General features: G+C 40.4%; 1 protein-coding gene across 2 annotated transcripts in view; it reads left to right on the top strand.

Annotated features, from left to right (window-relative positions):
* shisa9a (shisa family member 9a) overlaps nucleotides 1-20,590 on the top strand; it is a 51,221-nt gene that overhangs the window by 18,819 nt on the left and 11,812 nt on the right. For both annotated transcript variants that reach the window (XM_042397629.1, XM_042397630.1), the window contains exon 3: nucleotides 20,117-20,293. In XM_042397629.1, coding sequence (XP_042253563.1) covers nucleotides 20,117-20,293 — 177 coding nt within the window. The remainder of the gene's footprint in view (nucleotides 1-20,116; nucleotides 20,294-20,590) is intronic.

Consider the following 20,590-nt stretch of genomic DNA (forward strand, 5'->3'; position numbering starts at 1 on the left):
GAGTTTTAGTGGCTCATGTTATTCTAAATGCAGTTTCAGGAGCTTTTGTACCCTAATAATACAGCTGTCATCATCAGCTTGCAAAAATCCCTTTTGGTTCAAGCCTAATGCGAAGACAAGTGCACTGAATCTGAACTACACTGAGTTGGCAACGTATTAGGTGCATCTATCTAGTGTGTTTCACCTGTTTTGGCCTTCAGAGCAGCATGAATTCATCTTGGCATCGTGCATTGCGGAGGAATATTGTACCATGTAGACATGCATGGTGCGTATACAAACACTGCACTGCTAAAGAGGTGCTGGAAACTGGGTAGCTGTGCAGACTTACCACAAACAGCCCTTTGCATCTCATCCCAAAGATGCTGGATAGGGTTGATATCTGGGGATTGTGCAGGCCAATGAAGCTACAGTAGGAAAACGCTCTACCAGTTTCCTGGGCTCATTTGGTGATAATGTCTTATTCCATGGTACATCATTATGCTGGAAGAGTCTGTTACGCTGTAGCCATGAAGAAATAAACTTGGTCAGCAACAATATCCAGATAAGCCGCATTGTTCAGACATACTTCATTGGGTTTTAGGAGCCCTTAAGTGTGCCAGGAAACTATTCCCGATGTCGTCGCACTGCCAACATTTGCCTGTTTTTGTCCACAGGATTCCTCATTGATCTGTAATATTTTTGCTCTCAGCACCCTTGGCAGATCTGTTATGATGATCTACCATTGAAAACTCCATGATAATAACCATTTGGGAGGTGGTAGAAGCAACAGGCATATTCAAAACCACTAAGGTCATTTATTTTGCCCATTCCGATAATCAGTTACACTAACATGTGGTTATGTGACTTATGACTTGCTAGAGAGTACAGTTTGTGGTTCCATATAAACTGGTAATTCACTGTATATGTGGCCAAGCATTTGTCCCCTCTGTGCTTCTTGCTCAGGGCTCTGGGTTAGTTTTGGGGAGCTACTGGCAGTGCAGCCAGGCCCAGCGGGGATGGGTGGTGTTGTTGAAGGGGGGTCCTCCATATGGGGATTTCCTTATGACCCACTTCTTACCCCCATGCTGTTGCACAGAAGACATCTCTCGCCTGCCTGCCTCCCTGCTCTGCAGCATTCGTCAAGCAGAAGGAGGTGTCTTTGTCCGCTCACACTGGTTCCCTCACAGTCCTTGTTGCCAAGACACGGAGCGGTGCAGCAGAGCTGACAGTTACACTGCCACTCTGCAGGACCGTAGCCTTTGCACAGACCCTCACTTGAATGCTATCACATGCAGCCGATGTATGCGGATGAAACAAAGGAAGGTATTCACACGGAGAGCAGCTCATAACTGTTGCACAAATGGACACACACTCACTAGTGCAAACATGTGAGAATATGCACACATTAATTGGAGCAAAAACATGTGCACTCATACAGTACACATGCATCAATATGTGGTACTGTCTTTCGTGCCATTTATTGTGCAATCCTTTCAGTCACCGTCTTACTCACAAAGGCACATTCACTCATCAAACACAATGACGCACACTCACATACTGTACACTTTGCACCCTGCCAGTGCTTGTGTTCTCCTGCCTACAAATGGAGCGAGGCAGCCGGTCTTTCTTCAGTAACCTACTTTTTCTCTCCCCTCTCCTTTTTCTCGCTTTGCATCCTCGACTCTCTGAGGGAGTACGGATGTCTTGCTCGAGTCGATTCCTGCAGCACGGGCCATCAATAAGCGCCGTTTTTAGTTTATATCGCAAATAATAGAACGTCACAGAGGCATCTTTGTAGATGAATAGACAGGTCCTGCGGTGGAGTGTGGGATTCACTCCCGGGCTAATCTGTCCCTCTTAGTGCAGAGATCCCTAAGGGCCACTCCGAGGTTCCTGAAATAATATTCCTCTCCCTCAAATTTTACATCTTTCATGAGCTGGAGGGAAGCAGGGGAAAGGTATCAGATGCCCTTCTGGATATGTGTGTTTGTGTGTGTGCACCGGCGCAGTGAAAGTGTGCTGACCTGCTCCCTCCCTCTTTGAGTTGCAGCTACAGACAAGAAGGCAGAGAGACGGGCAGATAAATAGTCAGGATGCTTTTGACAACAGATGGACTGAGGGAGCAGAGGACTGAGAGAGAGGGGGAGGCACAGAGAGAAAAGAGAAGACAGATAAACAGGTACACAAATAAACAGGCACATGGATAAGAGTGTGTTGCCTACCGTGTGCTGATATCAGTCGGGCATATGGCAGCAGTGCAGAGGCAGAGGCAGAGGGAGAAGAGAGATCACTCTAAACACCAAGCCTCTCAATCTGGCCCTGCGTTAGCCTCTCTCAAAACCTATGCCACATCTTCAATAAAGCGCCCAGTCACATTCAATTTAAGCAAATGATACTTCCACAGCTGATGCTCTCCTCGGTCAGGAGCACATACCAGAACAGAGGCAACACAGGCTGATACTGAAGCCTGATGAAGGAAAACACCCCCGTCAGATTACCCCCAGGGAGCGAACAGAAGGCAAAATCAGTGTTTTTAGCTAAAGCAGGAGAGGAGCATGAGATAGATTATGTACCTCACAGAGTAAGCGGGAGGCAAGGCTATTCTTCCAGGCTCACTTTGACTCATTTCATCATTGATGTTGTGGCTTTTAGGAAGGGGGAGGTAGGGTAGGAGAACATGAGAAAGAAACAAAGAGAGGAAGGGATTGTGGTTAAGATGTTGTGGCTTCTAAATGTCATGAAGCTACGAGTCTCTGAGAAAAACAAATTACGTGTGTAGACGATGATAAAGCATCATGTTATTGAGCTGTTGTGCTCAGAGCCAATTTTTGAAACTATGTAACAAGGGGTTATTTGTACTATAGCTATCTATAGTCATACACACAAACCTAGAAAAACTTCCTTTGTTCACCAAACAAAAAATGTTAATTGCAGAGGGGGATTGATTAGATTGTTCTGATGCCGAGTGAAACGCACGCAGCTTAAGCTGTTACTGCTCGCATTTAACTCCAAGGTTCGCCTGAATTCAGCAATTATTGTCGTGCATTTCTCATCCCGCTGCTGCTGCTGGCTGGCTGGCTGGCTGCGGAGGGATGAGCAAGGGGAAATCTACCGACTGCCCTGTCTTGTCTTTGCGGGCCAAGAAAAGCCCGTCGCAGCTGTGCTCCAACACTTAAACCTGCCAGGGATTCAGCCCAAGGGACAGGTGCAGCAGACTAAAGCTTTTAAACATAAAGCTTCTCTTCAGCGGAGCCAGAGGAGCAGACTGTGGGTCAAAGACTGCAGGGTAGAAGGTTACACGTAATTAAACACTATCAGCTATCAGAATCCTGCCTTTGGTCTGTCTGCTTTGTTATAATAGAGGCTGGATTAAGTGTGAAGGTGAGACTAATATATCAGTTTAGCCTCTATTAAAAATTAGCCGCTGCTGATGTGGTGGATGTTTTTCCAAGAACATATCTAATAAATATTAATTGAATAAAAGTATAAACAATTCAATTAGGTATAATTTATGTAAAGGTAATTCCATTGAAAGTACAGCAGATCATCTTAATGTCAGTGAAACAAAACCAACAACTGTAAGAGATCCCATTAAAAACCTTTATTCTTGTCCCAAAACGTTAAAGACCCATTAATGAGCCAAAATTGCATCGGCTGACATGTTCCTTCATAACAATGAACGTGGGCACTGTAGTTTATTTTGAGTCAATCTCAAAGACATCGTCCTGCTGCTGCAAATACTCACGAGCGTGCCAAATTCCACGACTGAAAATAGTCCCCAACAAACACACTTATACTACTGTTTGAGTAAGGTTTGCTAAATACTACAGCGCCCAGCTTTTTCAGGAAATGATTTATTCTTTTTTTTTTTTTGAAAATGACAGTGTTGGTGACCCATTTTTAAATAGAATAGAATAGAATATATCTTTATAGTCCACCAGACTGGAAAATTGTCTTGGGCTCACCAAAACACAAAGACACACTACACATGATTCTTACAAGAAAGACATAGCGAAGCAGTCAGTATAACAAACATAGAGACAAGGTCACATTGCACATTAAAAACAGTTCATGTCTGTGGCTTAAATCTCATCAGTCACTTTGCAGAGTTAAGAATACAGATGACACTTGGGATGAAGGACTTCTTAAATACATTTTTAGTTGCCAGAGGCATTCTATAGCTCAAAGGCTCAAACTGGCTGAATGGAGGATGTGAGCTGTCTGCTAGGATACTCCTTGCTTTCTTCCTCGTCCTTTGCATAAAAAGTTGAATCAAGGACTTTTGGGGTTTGCCAACTATTCTGCTGGCCGTTAGATAATCCCTGGAAAGATGTACTTCTTTAATAAGAACAAATAGGCCTGGAGCTGAGTGCGGCAGATAGGCTGGGGAAGTCTAGAGAGATAATAACAGATTTTTTTGGCCACATGGGGGCAGCGGAAACAAGCTGCAAAAAACTGACATATTACCTTTTAAGTTGATATAGCAAGTGTTTTAGCAAACTGTTTCCTATTTACACATCTAGTAGATACGGAGAAACATTAAAATTCAATTGGCGTCATTTCTTTAACGTTAGATAGGTAAGTGTTAGATTGTGTTCACCAGCTAGTCACAAACTTGGCCTGTCTTGCCATTTGGTACTGCTCAGGTAGCATGCAGTGGATTTTTATAGCTGAACTGCTGCTTGCCAAGGCTGAAAACAAAGCTATGAAAGTGGTGAATCCGAAAGTTGCAGGCCTGAAAACCAAAACAAGCTCTATAAGTAGTTAAGTGATAATTGATTTTTTATTTAACTGGATCAATGCACAATACATTTATTGCACCTGATAAAGCTAAAAGCTAATTGTCATCTGTAGTCCCGTTGTGGAGGCCACCAATGATGTGTAGGTTGACGCAGTAAAAAAGAAATCTCCGTGCAAGTGACCCTTTCACATACAAGTAGTCATCTGATACATTCTTAATATAAAAAAATGATTATAGCTGTTTCAAAGAGATGCTAGCCCTTAAATAACTAGATTAGAGTTTTAGGGGTTTTCCTTCCCTCATACAGGATATATTCTGCTCAGTAGTGTATACTAGCCTTTTGGTAATTATAAAGTTAGTTCTAGCTTAATACTGCTTTCCTTCCGTTTAAATCACACATGTTTTTCTTTGCTTTTGTCATCATAATACCATAAATACATGACTAGCTCCCACAAGCAGCCGTAGGAAAGCAGTGTCCTACCTGTCTCTCTCCAATGGTAACTGGGTCAGCACCGTTGACATGTTGTCAGAGGTGTCAGCCCCCCCATGGAGACACACATCATTATCATCACCATCTCCCACTGCCTTCCTCCCTATCTGTCTGTCTTTGTCTGTCTCCCTTTGTCTATAGCAGCATGTTGCCCTCAGTTGATGGAGCGGCAGTCCCACTGCTGACTCATAATACTGGATCAGAGGGGAAACAGTATAGCCCAGCAAGTCAAGGTAGCGTTGCAGTGGTAGCATCCTGCCAATTAGTGAATTCAGAAACACTCAGACAAGCGCTTGAAAAAGGAGAGTCAGAGGGAGAAGAGGGATAAAGAAAGAGGAGGACAAATATGAAGGGAACTAAGTTTTAAAAATTGCCTCTTTTTCTGGCAAAAATTCATCAACAATCAGGCCATGACTTAAAAGTAGAACATTTCTCTGTGAGAGAGACAGAAGATCATTGAGACAAACAATAGGCCCAGATGTTATTGTGGATGGTGTTTCCTTGAGTGGTGCTCCATCATCATGATGAATAAGGGCTCCTCTTTGTCAATCATGTGCTTTAGTGGAGCAGGTATTTATTTCTCTGTTTTTGCTGTCTGCCTGTCGCTCTCTGTGGCCTGGTGACTGATGAGCCCTGTCACAGAGAGGAACACCCAGTCTGTAGCCACAAGAAATGCCCAAGGCACTTGTGAGATACAATCATGTGACATGAACCTGAATTTCGATATTTTGGAATATCAAGGAAAAGACATTTTTAAAAATCTTTTGGGGCTCAGGGAGTGTGCAGGGGGAAATCATGCACTCTTTCTCTTCTGTGTATGAAATGTATAGAATTGAATGAAGACAGATTAAATGTTTTCAGGGTTTAAGTTGGCCTCTTCTCACTAAATCATTTGGGATGATGTACTGAACTTGTTCTCTAATGATTCTGACACCTAAACTCAGGGTATCCGCGGATAGACGGATCCTGTGTTTTTTCCAAATTTGAATTTGTACACCTTCCTGTATGGAATTCATTGGGATTATTTTTATGTAAGGTCACTACAAAAGGAAGTTGGCTGCCCGCTGTGCCTTAATAAATGTATCTGATAGTGGAAACACAGAATTTTATAATGACATAGACAAAGAAAACATATTTAATGATGATATGTCATGTCTGTCAAGTCAGGGCCAATATCTGATCCTTTTAATAAGGTCAGTATTGGAGCTGATACCAGTCCGGTGAATCGGTTCGGTGCATTTGTTTGTACTCTCCCATTTCTTGCTCTTATGCTGACAGTAAATTATACAATACGAGGGATCTGACACGCCACAATGGTATCAGGGCTAATACTGACCTTATTAAGTGGATCAGATATTGGCCAGGTGCAACTTATCCACATTAAATGCAGTTTCTTTGTCAGTGCCAGAGCGTTTCTGTTATCTGTTTTATTCATTAAAGAGGACATTTCATGCTTTTTGTGATTTTCTGTTATTTTTATACTGTTATGATGTCGGATGTCTATGTTAAACATGGTCAAAGTTCCAAACCTTGAGGTGAGGGGATGTAAGAATTCTCCCTTCAAGTCAAAAGACCAGACTTTAGCCTACTCTGAACGCTTTATTTGCAAAGTTACCTCTACTTCCTCCTTGTGATGATGTCAGATTGTTCGTACATGCCCACAAAACAGCCGTCCGTTCCGTAGTCTTTGTTGCTAAGGTTGTTCCATGGATTGTTCGTGTTGTCCACTCTTATATTTCAGATCAGAGTCGGGTTCGAATATGGATGGACGTATTTGAGAAGTTTGTTTACATAGTCTCTGGAAGCTGGCCAATCAGAACAGAGTGGGCTAATTGGGAGGGGCGCCTTAAAGAGACAGGAGCTAAAATGGCCTTTTTCACACAGAGGCCGAACTGAGGGTCTGCTCAAAGGGCCAGTATAAGATGGGAGTTTTTTGAACTGTAAATCATGCAAAGATATTCTAGTAAAGCCCCAGAATAAATAGATATGGAAATGTGCATGATATGCTACCTGAGTTTTTAGCACCACAGCCTCATTTTACCTTACATAAAAATGACCTCAATGAGTTCCACATAGTATGGTATACAGATTTGAAATTTGGGAAAAAGAGAGAACTAACATTGAATTGGGAACCGGTGTCATCAAATACCCTGAGTTATCAGAATTGGTGAGAAAAAAAGTTAGATTGGTTCATCCTTAGATTTTACTGCACATATTCTGAGCATTTTTTCCTTCAGTGATCATTCTTGCATCATAGTTATAACAGCATTGCTCAGACGTTTGCACTGCTTACAAATAGTTGTGATAAACTCATTCTACTGTTGTACTCTACACATTGAGAGACAAGGCCAACGCTGACTCAATGTCTTGTTGGCATGAAATTGCAGTTATTAGTCAGTAACTTTTTTGAACATTTTGTTTTCTACCTGGTGTTCTCCCACACATCTGTCAGCACTCAGCAACAGAGGACTTATGGTTTTAAGCATTTGATAAACAGGTCTTGTTATCCGGAGGTGTTATTTAGCATTTCATTTGCTCGAACAACCTTCACGTGTCAGTTGTTTCCATCCACTCGTGCAGTGTAGATGCCACAAGGTAGATTCTTTTCCATTTAAAGAGTGTGAAGTCAGTTGAAATGACACATTAAAATGCAGTTACAAATGGTTACCCTTCTGCTATGGTTTAGGAGTTGGATACGGATAAAAATCTAACAAAACTGTCCTAGTTTATTGTGTGATAGAAGCAGTGGGGAGGGAAAATAATGGAATATGTTCAAAGGAAGTGTCTCATGCGACAGCGATGGTAATTATCACAATCGTTTTGACACTATATTTTTAAAAAATCCTCAAACAGATTACCTTTAAAACACAGCTCCCAGCTGAGATATTTCTAGCTTAAACAGCCATCAGGTTTTTATAGATATCTGGGAGATATCTTACTATTGATTCAGTGACTAGGTTTAACAATGTCCTGTGAGACTCGAGTCAATGCATTGTCCTGTGGCAAGACAATGCAGAAGGGAGACAGTTGTTGAATTCTGCTGCAAATGCTCCGCTGTGAATAGCAGAGGGAAAAAAATATGGAACAATAGAAATCGATAGCACTTCAAAATGAGGAAGGTATGACAGAAGGCTCTAATCACAAAAGGGTGCAGCGGAAGTCATTGTGCTTTGAAAGGCTCAGGGAGGAACAATTAAGGGTAGATAAGCTATTCTCTCTGCTATCATCTCCCACTGCCATTTCCCATGACAGACTTTTCAATAATACGGTTTCTCTGCATCGCGCTCTTATCTGTTTAATGGTCAGCCCTCATGAGAATTACTCAGAGATATGTGATCGGTTTTGGAATAGAGTTGGCTGCACACACTTCTCTGTAGCACATTGCTCTGTATCTCTCAAGCTTGTTGCGAGATTCTCTCCACCGTGCCCCCCCTCTGAGCTCTCTCTCACTATCTCTTCCTAAATGGGAGAGTACTGATGCGCTAATGAGCTAAGACAAAGCTAGCAGCATATGGTGATGATAATGAGATGAACAATGTTTGGAAAACAAGGCCATATATAAGGCTGAGGATCTGACACATTGCTTTGGAACAGACAGACAGTGTTGTGCACTGAATTGCATACGGCAGCCCTAAGGCTAAGCTACATGAGATATATTATTCATGGCCATGCAAGCCCAAGTCCTTAAGGCACTGTTTCTGGGCAAAAATAAATGAATGGAGGTGCCAGTGACATGCCTTTAATATAATAAGATCCCTTTATCATATCGCACACGCCATGCTTAGCTTTTGCCCCCGAGTGCTCATGCAAGTTCTCATTTTGTGGCTCTAAAACTTTTGTTTCACTAAAAAGCAAAGTCTTGCAATCTAAATTAGTGGCTCACAACTTTCTCTCCAGACTCCCACAGCTATGTCAGATGAACTCAAGTACTCTTTCATCAACACAACCAGCCATGTTGCAAATATGTTCATTTGAAGATAATTTAAACTGGATGTTATGTAACACTAGTATCTATATAAAAGTGAATATTGTTAACATTATTCATACAATTGGACTGTCAGTGTCAAGGTTACATTTGTAGCCTACTATGTACTATAGTGGCAGAAGCTATACGTTTCAACTGTGTGTTTATCCATTACTTCTTGCTAACTATTTAAACTTTTTTTTCTGTTTAACAGTAACTTTTAGCTATTTAAACTGTTCACCTACTACATTTCAACCATTAATCCATTACTAACTAACTACTACAACAGTTACTTTCTTCTGTTTAATGGTAACTTTTAGCTATTTCAACTGTTTACCCACTGCATTTAGCCACCTAATTCAATCATGTATCCAGTGCTTTTAGCTATCTATTTCAACCATTCATTTCTAGTTTAACAGTTACATTTAGCTACCTATTTCAACTATTTATCCATAGCTTTTAGATAACTATGTACCTGTTTAATATTCAACTATTTGTCCATTACTTTTAACTGTTTATCCATTACTTTTAGCTATTTGGACTGTTTATTCATTGCTTGTAGCTGCTTTATACATTGCTTTTAGCTAACTGCTTAGACTTGTCTTGCTAACTAGTAGTTGAGCTACCATACAATCTTTCCACGTATCAACTGCAGAAGTACCCCATGGGGTACTCTACAAGAATCACTGATCTGAAGTAGGCTACTCAGTGACTTTTGAAGCACCTCTAAAATCTGTATGCTGCTTGCTTGACTCTCATAAAGCTGGCACTCTTTCAAGGTGTTAACATTGGTGTCAAATAGTTTCTGTGAGCTTTTTGGCCCTTATACTTCAAACTTGCCTCCCACTGCTGACAGCGCCAGCAGGTAGCAAGACTGTGGAGCCTCAGACATCTGTTATTCTCTTGGTCTCTGTCTCTCTCTTATCCTAGAATACTTTCTTGTTTATATATTGCAAGGATCTGATTAATTTTCACCAGTCACACAGATCTGACCCGCTCTCTCCAGGGCCCAAACATGCCTTCCCTCCTCGCTCAAGCTTCTACATAAACTTGCTTACCTTACAGCCCGACATACAGAGGGGATTTTACACCCAACTCCCAGTGAAATTCCCGTGAGCTCAGCGGTTGCAAAGCGAGGCCTTTCCTCGTTTTGTGATTCTCACTGTCCTCCGTGCTGCAGAGGAGAGATACGGACCAAAAGGATGAGGTCAAGGAAGATACAGCGCTTCTTATGTACTGTAAACAGACAGGAGGGCAAGTAAAGACGGAGCTCTCGACTCCCGCCTCACACAGGCTCACACATAACCTGCTTACCATTTTCACTGTGACTAAATATGCATATGCTGTGAAACAGAGAGGACCCCACACACTCCTACACGTGCACATGGATGTGTGCACTCTGTGACATAAGGGTAAATGATTTGGATCAGTCAACAGCTCTTACACCAATATGAGAAATAGACAGGAATTTACACTTTAAAAAAATGCCTATTTGTATTCAGCTGTTCTGAACTAATATCACAAAGATGTTTACTGTCGGTCCTGCTTTCAGAAAACAATACAGGCAGCAGCTTTGGACAGCTGCACACGTCTCATCTTTCATTTCAAGTCTCTATTTACACAGGTTTTCATTGTCGGTGCAGACTTATGTGTCAACATATTCAATGTCAAAATGCTTTGCTCTGTTATACCCAAAGATGACTCATAAAATTGCCTTTTTTTTTTTTTTTTTTTACCAAACTAGAGCAAGCCTTTCAATAAAACATGTGTGCTTTTTTGACAATGCCTGACAAAGCTGTTAGGATGTGACCTAGAACAAGCTTAGTAGAGGCAAGCAAGACACGTGAAGAACAAGTGGAGAGAGATGAACAGACACACCGACAGAGCAGCAGGCAGCATAACATAGGTTGCATAACAATGACTTTTTCAGTACAGTACAGCCGGCCTGCCTGTTGATATGTGGGCGCGGGTGACTGCGGGACAATGCGAACTCGCCGTGTGCTGCAGAGCAAATACTACACGAGAGAATACTGTTGCCATGACAAGAGAGAGGAAGAGAGAGATGGAGAGGGTTGAGTAATGACAGAGAGGCAGTTTTGCAGCCGAAGAAAAGAAGAGCGTTTATCCATTGCAGAGTGAGGAGAAAGAGGGAATAATAGATGAGTCAGCTGCTTACAATTTTTAGCACCGAATCAAACAAGCAGTGAAATTACACTGTACAGCCAGTAGCAGTGGAGCCAGGCCAAGCATGAGATAGAAACACTCCTACATACATGTGCTCTGGCTCTCTCTTGATGTCTCTGGCTCTCTCTGTTTTTTCTTCTACTTCATTTTCTCCTTTACACACGCACACACACACACCAATATACTGTACACACCAAGTGACACAGATGGATGTGTCGTCTACCCTATTTCCACCCCTTCAGTGTGTAGCAGAACAGAATATATTCTTGTCTGGGACACCAGAAAAGCGCAGATACCGTTCCTTCCCCGGGAGGATTGCCTCACGGCTCCATGCTGGATGTCTGGCTTCTCACGAGGGAGCCAGCGCGGCTTTGAAATCACTCTGTTTTGGTGCTGTATGACTCTGCCTCTGCAGTGTTATGTAGTGCATACTCATGTTGTACGTTGCTGACTGCACTGTCTATTACCTGGCGGTCATAAGCTCATCATCCACACGCTGTCTCATCAATGCAGTCACACTTTCTGTAATCCTGACATTCCTGTGCCTTTGCCCTGCAGTGTGAATTCATGTAAATGTCTTTTTCTTTAATGTTAAAAATACGGTTCAAACTGTGGCATACATTTCAAACCAAAAGCATGATCAAATCAATTTCTTTCCCCAACAATTCATTAAGTAGTCCTCATACATAAATGCTCATTTTCATCCTCTTTTGGTGATTGATGTAACATATAGCCACGATTCAGCTTTAAGCCTATTTACAGCCACTTTTACAACAGACTTTTACAAACAGCCAAAGCTGTGAGTGGTTCTTAAGAAAAAAAATGGTGCACAGGAAGTGACAAATCTTTCACATTGTAACGCAGTAATCTTGCACAGCCAGACGTCCATCTTGTCAAGCGCTCTGAGGTCTGAGGAAAATCATAATAACGGACCTTTAGAAATCTTCTGGCAGCCATTTAATTGGCTGTGAGATGGTAAGCATCTGCCTATGGAAACGGTGTACTTGGTTGGATTGGAATATAAGTCAGAACTCTGGATTTTCTTCACTAAGAAAGTGCAATAAAACGGTTCCAACATGCACGTTTTCTCTAAATGGACATGACTCCCACACAGTCAGCAGCAAACAACAATGACTTTTTTAAGATTGTATGCTAAACACTAATGAATTTGGATTTTTGCATGGCAGTGTTTTTTAAATCAAATGTTTGGTTTCCCACATACTGTAGCTCAAATGAGGGTTCAAACTAAACATAACATTGGCTAGCTAGAAACTTTATTGGTTATATGATATCTCACTATACTCCTTCCCTTTTGTACTAGAACTGTATTTTGAGCTTGAATATCCTTCACCTTGTTGAGATAGTGAATTAGCTTAACACGACCTTGCAATGAATTCTGTTGTGTCTTTGTATGTGTAGCCCATTTAAATTGTTTGCTAACACATTTCATTTGCCATATCAACCTTGTAAAGTTATATGTCAGTCTTGTGTTTACAGCTTTTTTTCACTGTACCAAAGTGGTAAAAAATGACACTTAACACTTCAGCTTTCACCCTTAAATATATTGACATAAAGCGGGCTTTTATTGGAGCTAATGACAGCAATGATGGAGAATATGAAAAAGAAAGCTACGGGATATTACTCAACACTTGGACAATATCAAGATTTAAATGGCAAAAGATCATAGGCTAAGCAGGCAATATCCAACAGGATTAAGATATCAGGTATTAAAATGTTTGAAATGAAATGAACACATCCTGTAACTGAATGATTACGCTGTTCTCTATGATGTTAACATCTGACTGTGCGCATTATTCATGCCAATTGTAAGGCTATCAGGACTTTGTGACCCGATTAACTATAGCAGATTAACACATTGCTACAAGGTACACACTAAAAAATATTTACCACGTATTTGTGCTTTCACATTATGATTAGCCAATGCAGTTAATGGTTGGATGGCGTGCATCAATGGTTGGAAAAGTAGAGCCAGGACCAACAATTTTGCTGCCCTTTCCTGCAATTTTTGGCAGAGCCATCTGCAGCGGGACCCCCTGCTGCACCGATGCATCCTCATTGACATGAATGAGGAGGCCTGCAGTTTTTGCTATTGTTACTGTGAAAGCCCTCTTACAGGATTACATCCCCTTACAGGATTACATCCAGTCAACAATAAATATTTCAATGGCATCCAGAATTCTTCAGAGACCATTGACCAGTGTTTTTCTACATCCTATCAGTAGACTCAGTCACAGTCACTGGACATCAGCATTAGTAAAATAGGCAAAGGACAACATTTTAACAGAGAATGTCCCAAGAGCAGATAATCTAAACGTCATTAGAAACTTGAAAGTCTTTTTGAAGCTTTCATTTATTTAGTCTTTTCACAAACGAGATCAATACGGAATTCAATAATGTATTAACTGTAGTAGGTTTAACCAGTTGTTTTCTGTACAGTCATGCTCTTAACAGGACAAAACCAATTGATTGTGTTGACTTTGTGACCTTTCACCCATCCCTTAATACAGCTGACATCTAACCAATACAGCTTGACCGTCAAAGCAAATTAAGATTAAGCCTATTAGACACTGGTGGAGACATCTGATTCTAAATGATCTATGAGCTCAAAGTTTGCCATTTTGACAGCTACACATTTATTGCTCTACTGTGGCTACTTGTGAAAAAGCTGTATCTAAAAGTTCTTTTGTTAAAGCTTTGTCTAAGTATTCAGGAAAAGTAAGAGAGTAATGACTGAGGACGCCATTCTATGACTGAAATGTCTTTAAGTCAAGAAAAGTTTGACTTTTTAGAAGACATGCTTATTTGCTTTCTTACTAAGAGTTAGATAAGAAGATCAGTATCACTCTAATATCCGTAAATATGAAGCTATTGCTAGCAGCCAGTTAGCTTAGTTTAGCACAAAGACTGGAGGCCTGGCTCTATCCAAAGGTAACAAAATCTGCCTCCCAGCAACGCTAAAAATCACTAATTAACAAGTTGTATTGCTTTTGTTTTAATCAGTATAAAAAACCAACATGTAAAAATGACGCATTTTATTCACACTATTATCATATTTTTCAGGAGGTTACTTTAGTTTGCCAAGAAATAATCCAGCACATAACACCCCATTAAATGTGTTGTTTTTACATTTTGGTGCTTGCATATATTAGTAGGTGGATTTAGTTCCCTTTTAACAGAGCCAGACTAGCTGTTTCCCCTTGTTTCCAGTCTTTGTGGTAAGCTAAGCTAACTGGCTGCTGATGGTAGTTCCTTATTTATTGTACAAACATGACAGCAGTATTGATCTTCTCATCCAATTCTTGGCAAGAAAGCGAACAAGTGTATTTCCTAAAATGTCAAACCATTTCTTTAAGGTATAAAGAAGCATTATTCTAGGTTCCACATTTTGTCTTCATTGTCCATTTTGTTTGACTTTGTAATAACCACTACTTGTCAAGTAGTACTGATTCCCAACTGCATTGAATTTATCATCCTTTCTTTGTATATTGCTGCTGTCTTTATCCTAGGGATATATCTAGCAGCAGTGGAGAGAGTTAAAAGACTGTGGTGACCTTATGAGAATGGTGAGGCACTGTGACCACACCGGCAGACTCCCACTGCATCCCTTTCATCATCCTGATGGACATCTGGATGACAGCTGTCAGTCATCCTGGTAAATGGGTTTATAGTGTCATGATGTCATCAGGGTGCTGTGTTTGGTTTGAACTGAACTGTTCGTGTGGGATGTTTTTCATTTAGATCAAAACTAGGGGATGAAAGATTATGACTGAGGGATCCTAGAGCAAAAGAAAGTAGGATGGAAGTAGGTTGAAAATAGTCGAGTAGTTGGATCTAATCTTTGTTCAAGATTTCATGAGGTAGAGTGGGCAATGATGCATATTTGGGCTCAAATCAAATAGGCTTAATCATCTTTGTTACTCTTGTCAAGCTATAGTGTATCAAGAGAGCTAAGTGTGACTATGAGCCTAAAATAATCACAGTACTCAGTAAGCCAACAGGAGCAGTGGAGAAAGAAATGTGGATTGTTTTCACTTTGAAACAGAAGTGTATTAGATTAAATATTGGAGGAATCTATAGAAGAGTCTAATGTGATTCACTAAGACTGACATTAATTCTTGTCATGGTTCTCATGTCTGAGCACTAGAGATGAGTTGGCTACAAATATTTCTTGAGGGCCGTTAGCAGTGCAAATTTTACAGTCTAGGTCACTTAAACTTTTGTGGTATAAAGTGAGAAAATGTTCTTCCTGAAGTGGATACAGCAGCGTTAAATAAATCCACTTGTACACTTATTGTAACCACAAGTTCTAACCCTAACAGCACTGCTGCAATTCCTTGTATGAATCACTGTTCTCACTTTGCCTTCAGGAGGCGTTGAATTGCTTTTGAATTTGTCTTTTTCAAACTTGGTTTACTATTGAAAATGGATGACGCACATCCAACATTTTTAACAGGTACTGGATAAAACAGGGGATATTAAGAGAAAATCTGAACTGACGCACTCGCATGATGGCTTACTTCAAAACAATAACGAAGAAGGAGCAGCAACAGATGATTAAAATTATTACAGGAGCATAATGAACAGTGCACTTTTGCCTTTGAACGTGGTTTACTGTTTTTCCCACTTTTCCCACTCCCCACATTTAAGGCAATAGTTATTTATATATTTTGGGAGAGAGTTAGATTGTGGTATCTATCTTCTCGTCTGTCTCTCTGCCAGAAAAACTAATAAGTGTATTCCCAAAATGTCAAACAATTGCCTTCAAAAAAAAAAAAAAAACACCACAGTTGAAACCAGATGTTTATTTGTGGCTCAGTGAGGCTGTAATTTAATTTGATAGCATGTCACACGCTCAATAGCCAATTTGACATGAGTCTGGTTCAATACGTCATGTTTAGAGTCTCTCTGGTCTCTGACAATTGAAACTTTATCACACCATATTTTTAATGATTAGCAACATCAGGGATTTCTGTATACAGTCACAATTTAGTATACATACTGGTCCATTTATTTTGTAATTGAATTTTGAAAGGTTTTGCAATTCTGCGCTTCCTCTCCTGTCTATGTTTATGGATTCACTACTAACCAGTTTATGACTGAAGGGTTATGCATGAAGGTGCACCTGCGCTTTGATAGGATTTTGAATTTTACAATTGTGCTCTGCAGGCAGACAAAATCCATTATGAAATGAGAAAATTGGTGACCTCGCATTATCCATTTTGGCCTCCTCTGAAAAGTAAAGCAGTGGCCTGCATGGCTCCCATCACGACCAGAGTGAATGTTGTTTTTTGAGAAGTTTTATTAAACGAATGAGAAAAGTGGTTTTTATCATCATCATGACTCAATGCCCTCAGCTCCAACGTTTCCTTGTTCCGTCCTGCGTGGCTTTTTCTCTTCCTGTGTTTCTCCCATCTGCAATTTATGCCCGACCCCTCTCTCACAGCCTGAGTTTCAGTTTACATAAATTCATGTAACCTTCACTGGAATGGATGGAGTGCCTGTTTTGCCACACCATTTCAGTACATCACAAAGCAGTGTTTAGTGAATTATACAGACACTGCAAAAAGAGGCCTTTAAATCAGATAAAATAGTCACAAACTGTTACAAAAGAGAGTAAAAGCTTGCATTTTCCAGTCATATAATTTCCAATTTTGAACTTACATCAGACACATATGTCTTTTCCTTTTCAACGAGCACAATGGGACGTTTCATCACATTGGGGAATCTTGTCTCATTTTCTTTCTTCTATACAGCCTCACACTGTCTCTCACCATAAAGCTCTTTTTATTTGTCTCTAGTCTCTTTCTGCCTTGTCAGTCAGTGTGTGTGTGCGTGTCCGTCTGTATCAGTGTGTGTGTGGTTTGAGCCAGTGCCAGGGCTAAGTGATTAATTAGTAACAGCACAACTTGCTTTTCTTTGACAGTTGAGCGGTGCAGGTTTAAGACCTTTGAGTGCGGCTCACGGCTCAACAATGCACCGCCGAGATGAAACAGGGAGAAAATGGTGGGGGAAATCAATATTGTCGGATTGTGGCGACACAACTTCCTCGTCTCTGTTTGCTGTGGAGCAACAAAGGCCATCTGTATGAGGACCTATAAGAAGGCTGAAAGGAAAGGGAAGGAGGGACAGGAAGAAAATGTATTTATAGGACTGTGTTGAGATCTTTTACTCCTCTTCTCTTGTGTTTTCTGCATAAATGATTTTGTCTTACTCTCTCATACACCTCCTTTATTTTTCTCCTTCTCTCTTTCTGCTGTTTTACTCCCTCCCCTCCCTTGTTCCTTCCTTTTGCTCTGTCTCTTAACTTTTTCTTACTTCTCAAATTATCAAGTGGCAGTATTGCGGCTTTTAACAGAATGTATTCACTTAGCAAGGATACCTTCGCCTTCAGTAACAGGAATTTGCAATTATCTGTCAGGCTCAGCGCAGCGAGAGAACAATGCTGAAGAGAGTGTCCTCTGAATTCCCACACACATTTCATTCTCGTACAACTCTGTAGAGCTGCCAGTGCCGCCCTTCTTTCCATCTGTACGTTCGTTGATGTTTTATTTTGCCATCTGGTTTCTGTGTCTTACAGAGGACGTGCAGCTATAGGCGTCGTTATATAACTTAAGTGTGGAGGAAGGCTGATCCATTGACTAATCAATTATGAGCATGGTTGAAAAGGCTCCTTTTTAAAATGTGCTGGGGTGCGGAGGACTGATTGCCCACTAATCACAATCAGAACATAAAGCCTAGGGATTTCTTGGATTTCTTGTAAATCATCAACATATTATGAGGTCTTACTGATGATTTACTGTAGTTCACAGGCAATGATTTAAAGCCACTATTTCTAGCTGTACTGTATGTGTTGCAGTGATGTTGGAGAGTAAAGTCCTGCGTTCAACAGACCTTTTAAAATTTAATTATCATTTGTGTAATTAGGCGAATACATTACGGTTAGCGAATTCTACTACCAGGCTACAGCAATTAATATAAGACATCTGTTACTTCCTAAGACCATAAGCAGGTGGCAAATAAGAGTTTACTCCTTTTAAATCCTCCTCCACCATACTGGGTGACTGATAGATTGTAGTGGTAACAAGATTTACTATAAGTTTGAAAAATCTGAAATGTGAATGTCATTTATCACAAGTAATGTAACAGGATTTAAATAAACTATATGTCTCACTGCCTCATGGCAAAAGTTACGAAAGGGTAGAGAGCGGAAATATCTAGTCTTAGTAAGGCCAGCTTACTCGGGTTCAATACTGAGAACTGATATCTTATATTTCTCAAGAATTCCTGCCAAAATCTGATCCCTTTTCCTGAGAGGTTTGTAGCATTTGTTTGCTTGTGTGTCTTTGTGCACTGGAGTGTCCACATATACTGACGAATATTGGATGTACTGAAGCAAAAATGCCTTCTCCAAACCTTAGGTCAGCACTAAAATGATGGTCAGACACTCCCATTGAATCACTCGGACAAAATACTGTTAAGAGGATGTGCTGAAAAACAGAAGATGATTCTGTGTGTTAGTTTGCATTTAGATTTTTTCCACCTCAAAGATAATTGACTTTTAAGAAGAGTTGTTTCTCTACTGAAACAAATGAAATATTATAATGAAGATACCATCAGAGTTTTACAAAAAAAGTAGTTTTATGATTAATTATCTGCAGTCCTGTTTTTAAGATGAAGTTTTATGGCAAGAAATTGAAGAGAAAGTAAAGATTTGTTCATTAACAAGTTAGCAGGACTTAGGATGTGTTTATATGTCAGATAGAGATGTTAAACTGTGTTGCAGTTTTACCTCAATTAGGCTGATATGACAAAAGCACCATGAAAAAAAAAATCAGTAATATACTGAAATTTGTACTCCAGGACAGCGATATTTCAGCCATAAAACTGACATGAATGTACTTGCATGTTGGCATGCATGATAAAAATAAATGATTAAGTCTTGTGTAATAGAAAGCAGGTGCAGCTAATCAGCGTATTAGTACATACACTCTGGATACTGTCCAAATGTGTATTAGCCTACATGACATACAATAGGTTGCAGCTGTAGGATGATGTCCATCAGTTGATGGCATTGACATGAGTGGCTGTTTATAAGTCCTGGGAATTGATGAGTGTGAACATATTTCCTGTGGCTATGAAGCCTTTTAAAAAAGGCATCACGTAATTAGACAATTCCCAATTTGGAACACAGTCTTTTGCTAGAGAATGTGAATGAGAGACGTGAGGCATTTTAATTTATTTATCAGGTGTGAAATTTAACTTTAAAGAAGTACTTTGAAAAGGTTATTGTTCTCTTACCGAGGGTTAGATGAGAAGATTGATAATGCACTCATACAGTATGTGACCATTCAATATGAAGCTACAGTCTGCAGTCAGTTAGCTTAGCATTAACACAAAGACTGTAAACAGGGGGAAACAGCTAGCCTGGCTTTGTCCGAAGATAATAAAATCCATATACCGACACCTCTAAAGCTCACTAATTAACATGTTTATCTCTTTTGTTTAATCAGTGCAAAACCCAATGCGTAAAAATGAGATTAAAAGTGCTTTATGCTAAGCTAATTTAACATCTCTTAGCTTTCTTCATATGTAACGGACAATGAGAGTGGTATTTATCTTCTCATCTTGTCAAGAAAGCAAATTATTCCCCAAAATGTCCAACTATTGCTTTAAACCGTCATCTGCCACATCCTAAACCTGATTGTAACCACATCCTGTCATGTGTCCTTGCCCACAGAGGGTGGTCAGATCAACAACAACGTGGGACCGGGTTCGAACATGGGCCAGCAGCACCCTTACCCTGCCCTCAGCCAGCTGGCTCATGTGTATGAACAGCAGCAACAACAGCAGCAACAGCAGCAGCAGCAGCAGCAAAACAAGGATCTCAACAAATACGCCTCCCTGAAGGCTGTGGGTGAGTGTCAAGTTCTATTATTATCTTTAAATTTTTAGACGAAGAAGAACAGAGATTTTTTTTTTTTTTACAGTTAGGGATAGGCAGTGTACTTGATGTTGTGCCATTGATTATAAAAAATGGGTGTTGATTTCTCCAGCTGTTGCCGTTGGCTCTGACCATAACAGTGTTTGGAGCAGATGCATCATCATCACAATAAGTCTTGGGGCTTCCCCAATTCTTGATAGTGAAGTCACCATCTGATGCATCCTGAGTTGGCAGTGGATCTTTAGAAAATGAAAACTGGGGTCTTGTTTT

The sequence above is a fragment of the Thunnus maccoyii genome, chromosome 20 (genome assembly GCF_910596095.1).
Source record: "Thunnus maccoyii chromosome 20, fThuMac1.1, whole genome shotgun sequence".
Lineage (NCBI taxonomy): Eukaryota > Metazoa > Chordata > Actinopteri > Scombriformes > Scombridae > Thunnus > Thunnus maccoyii.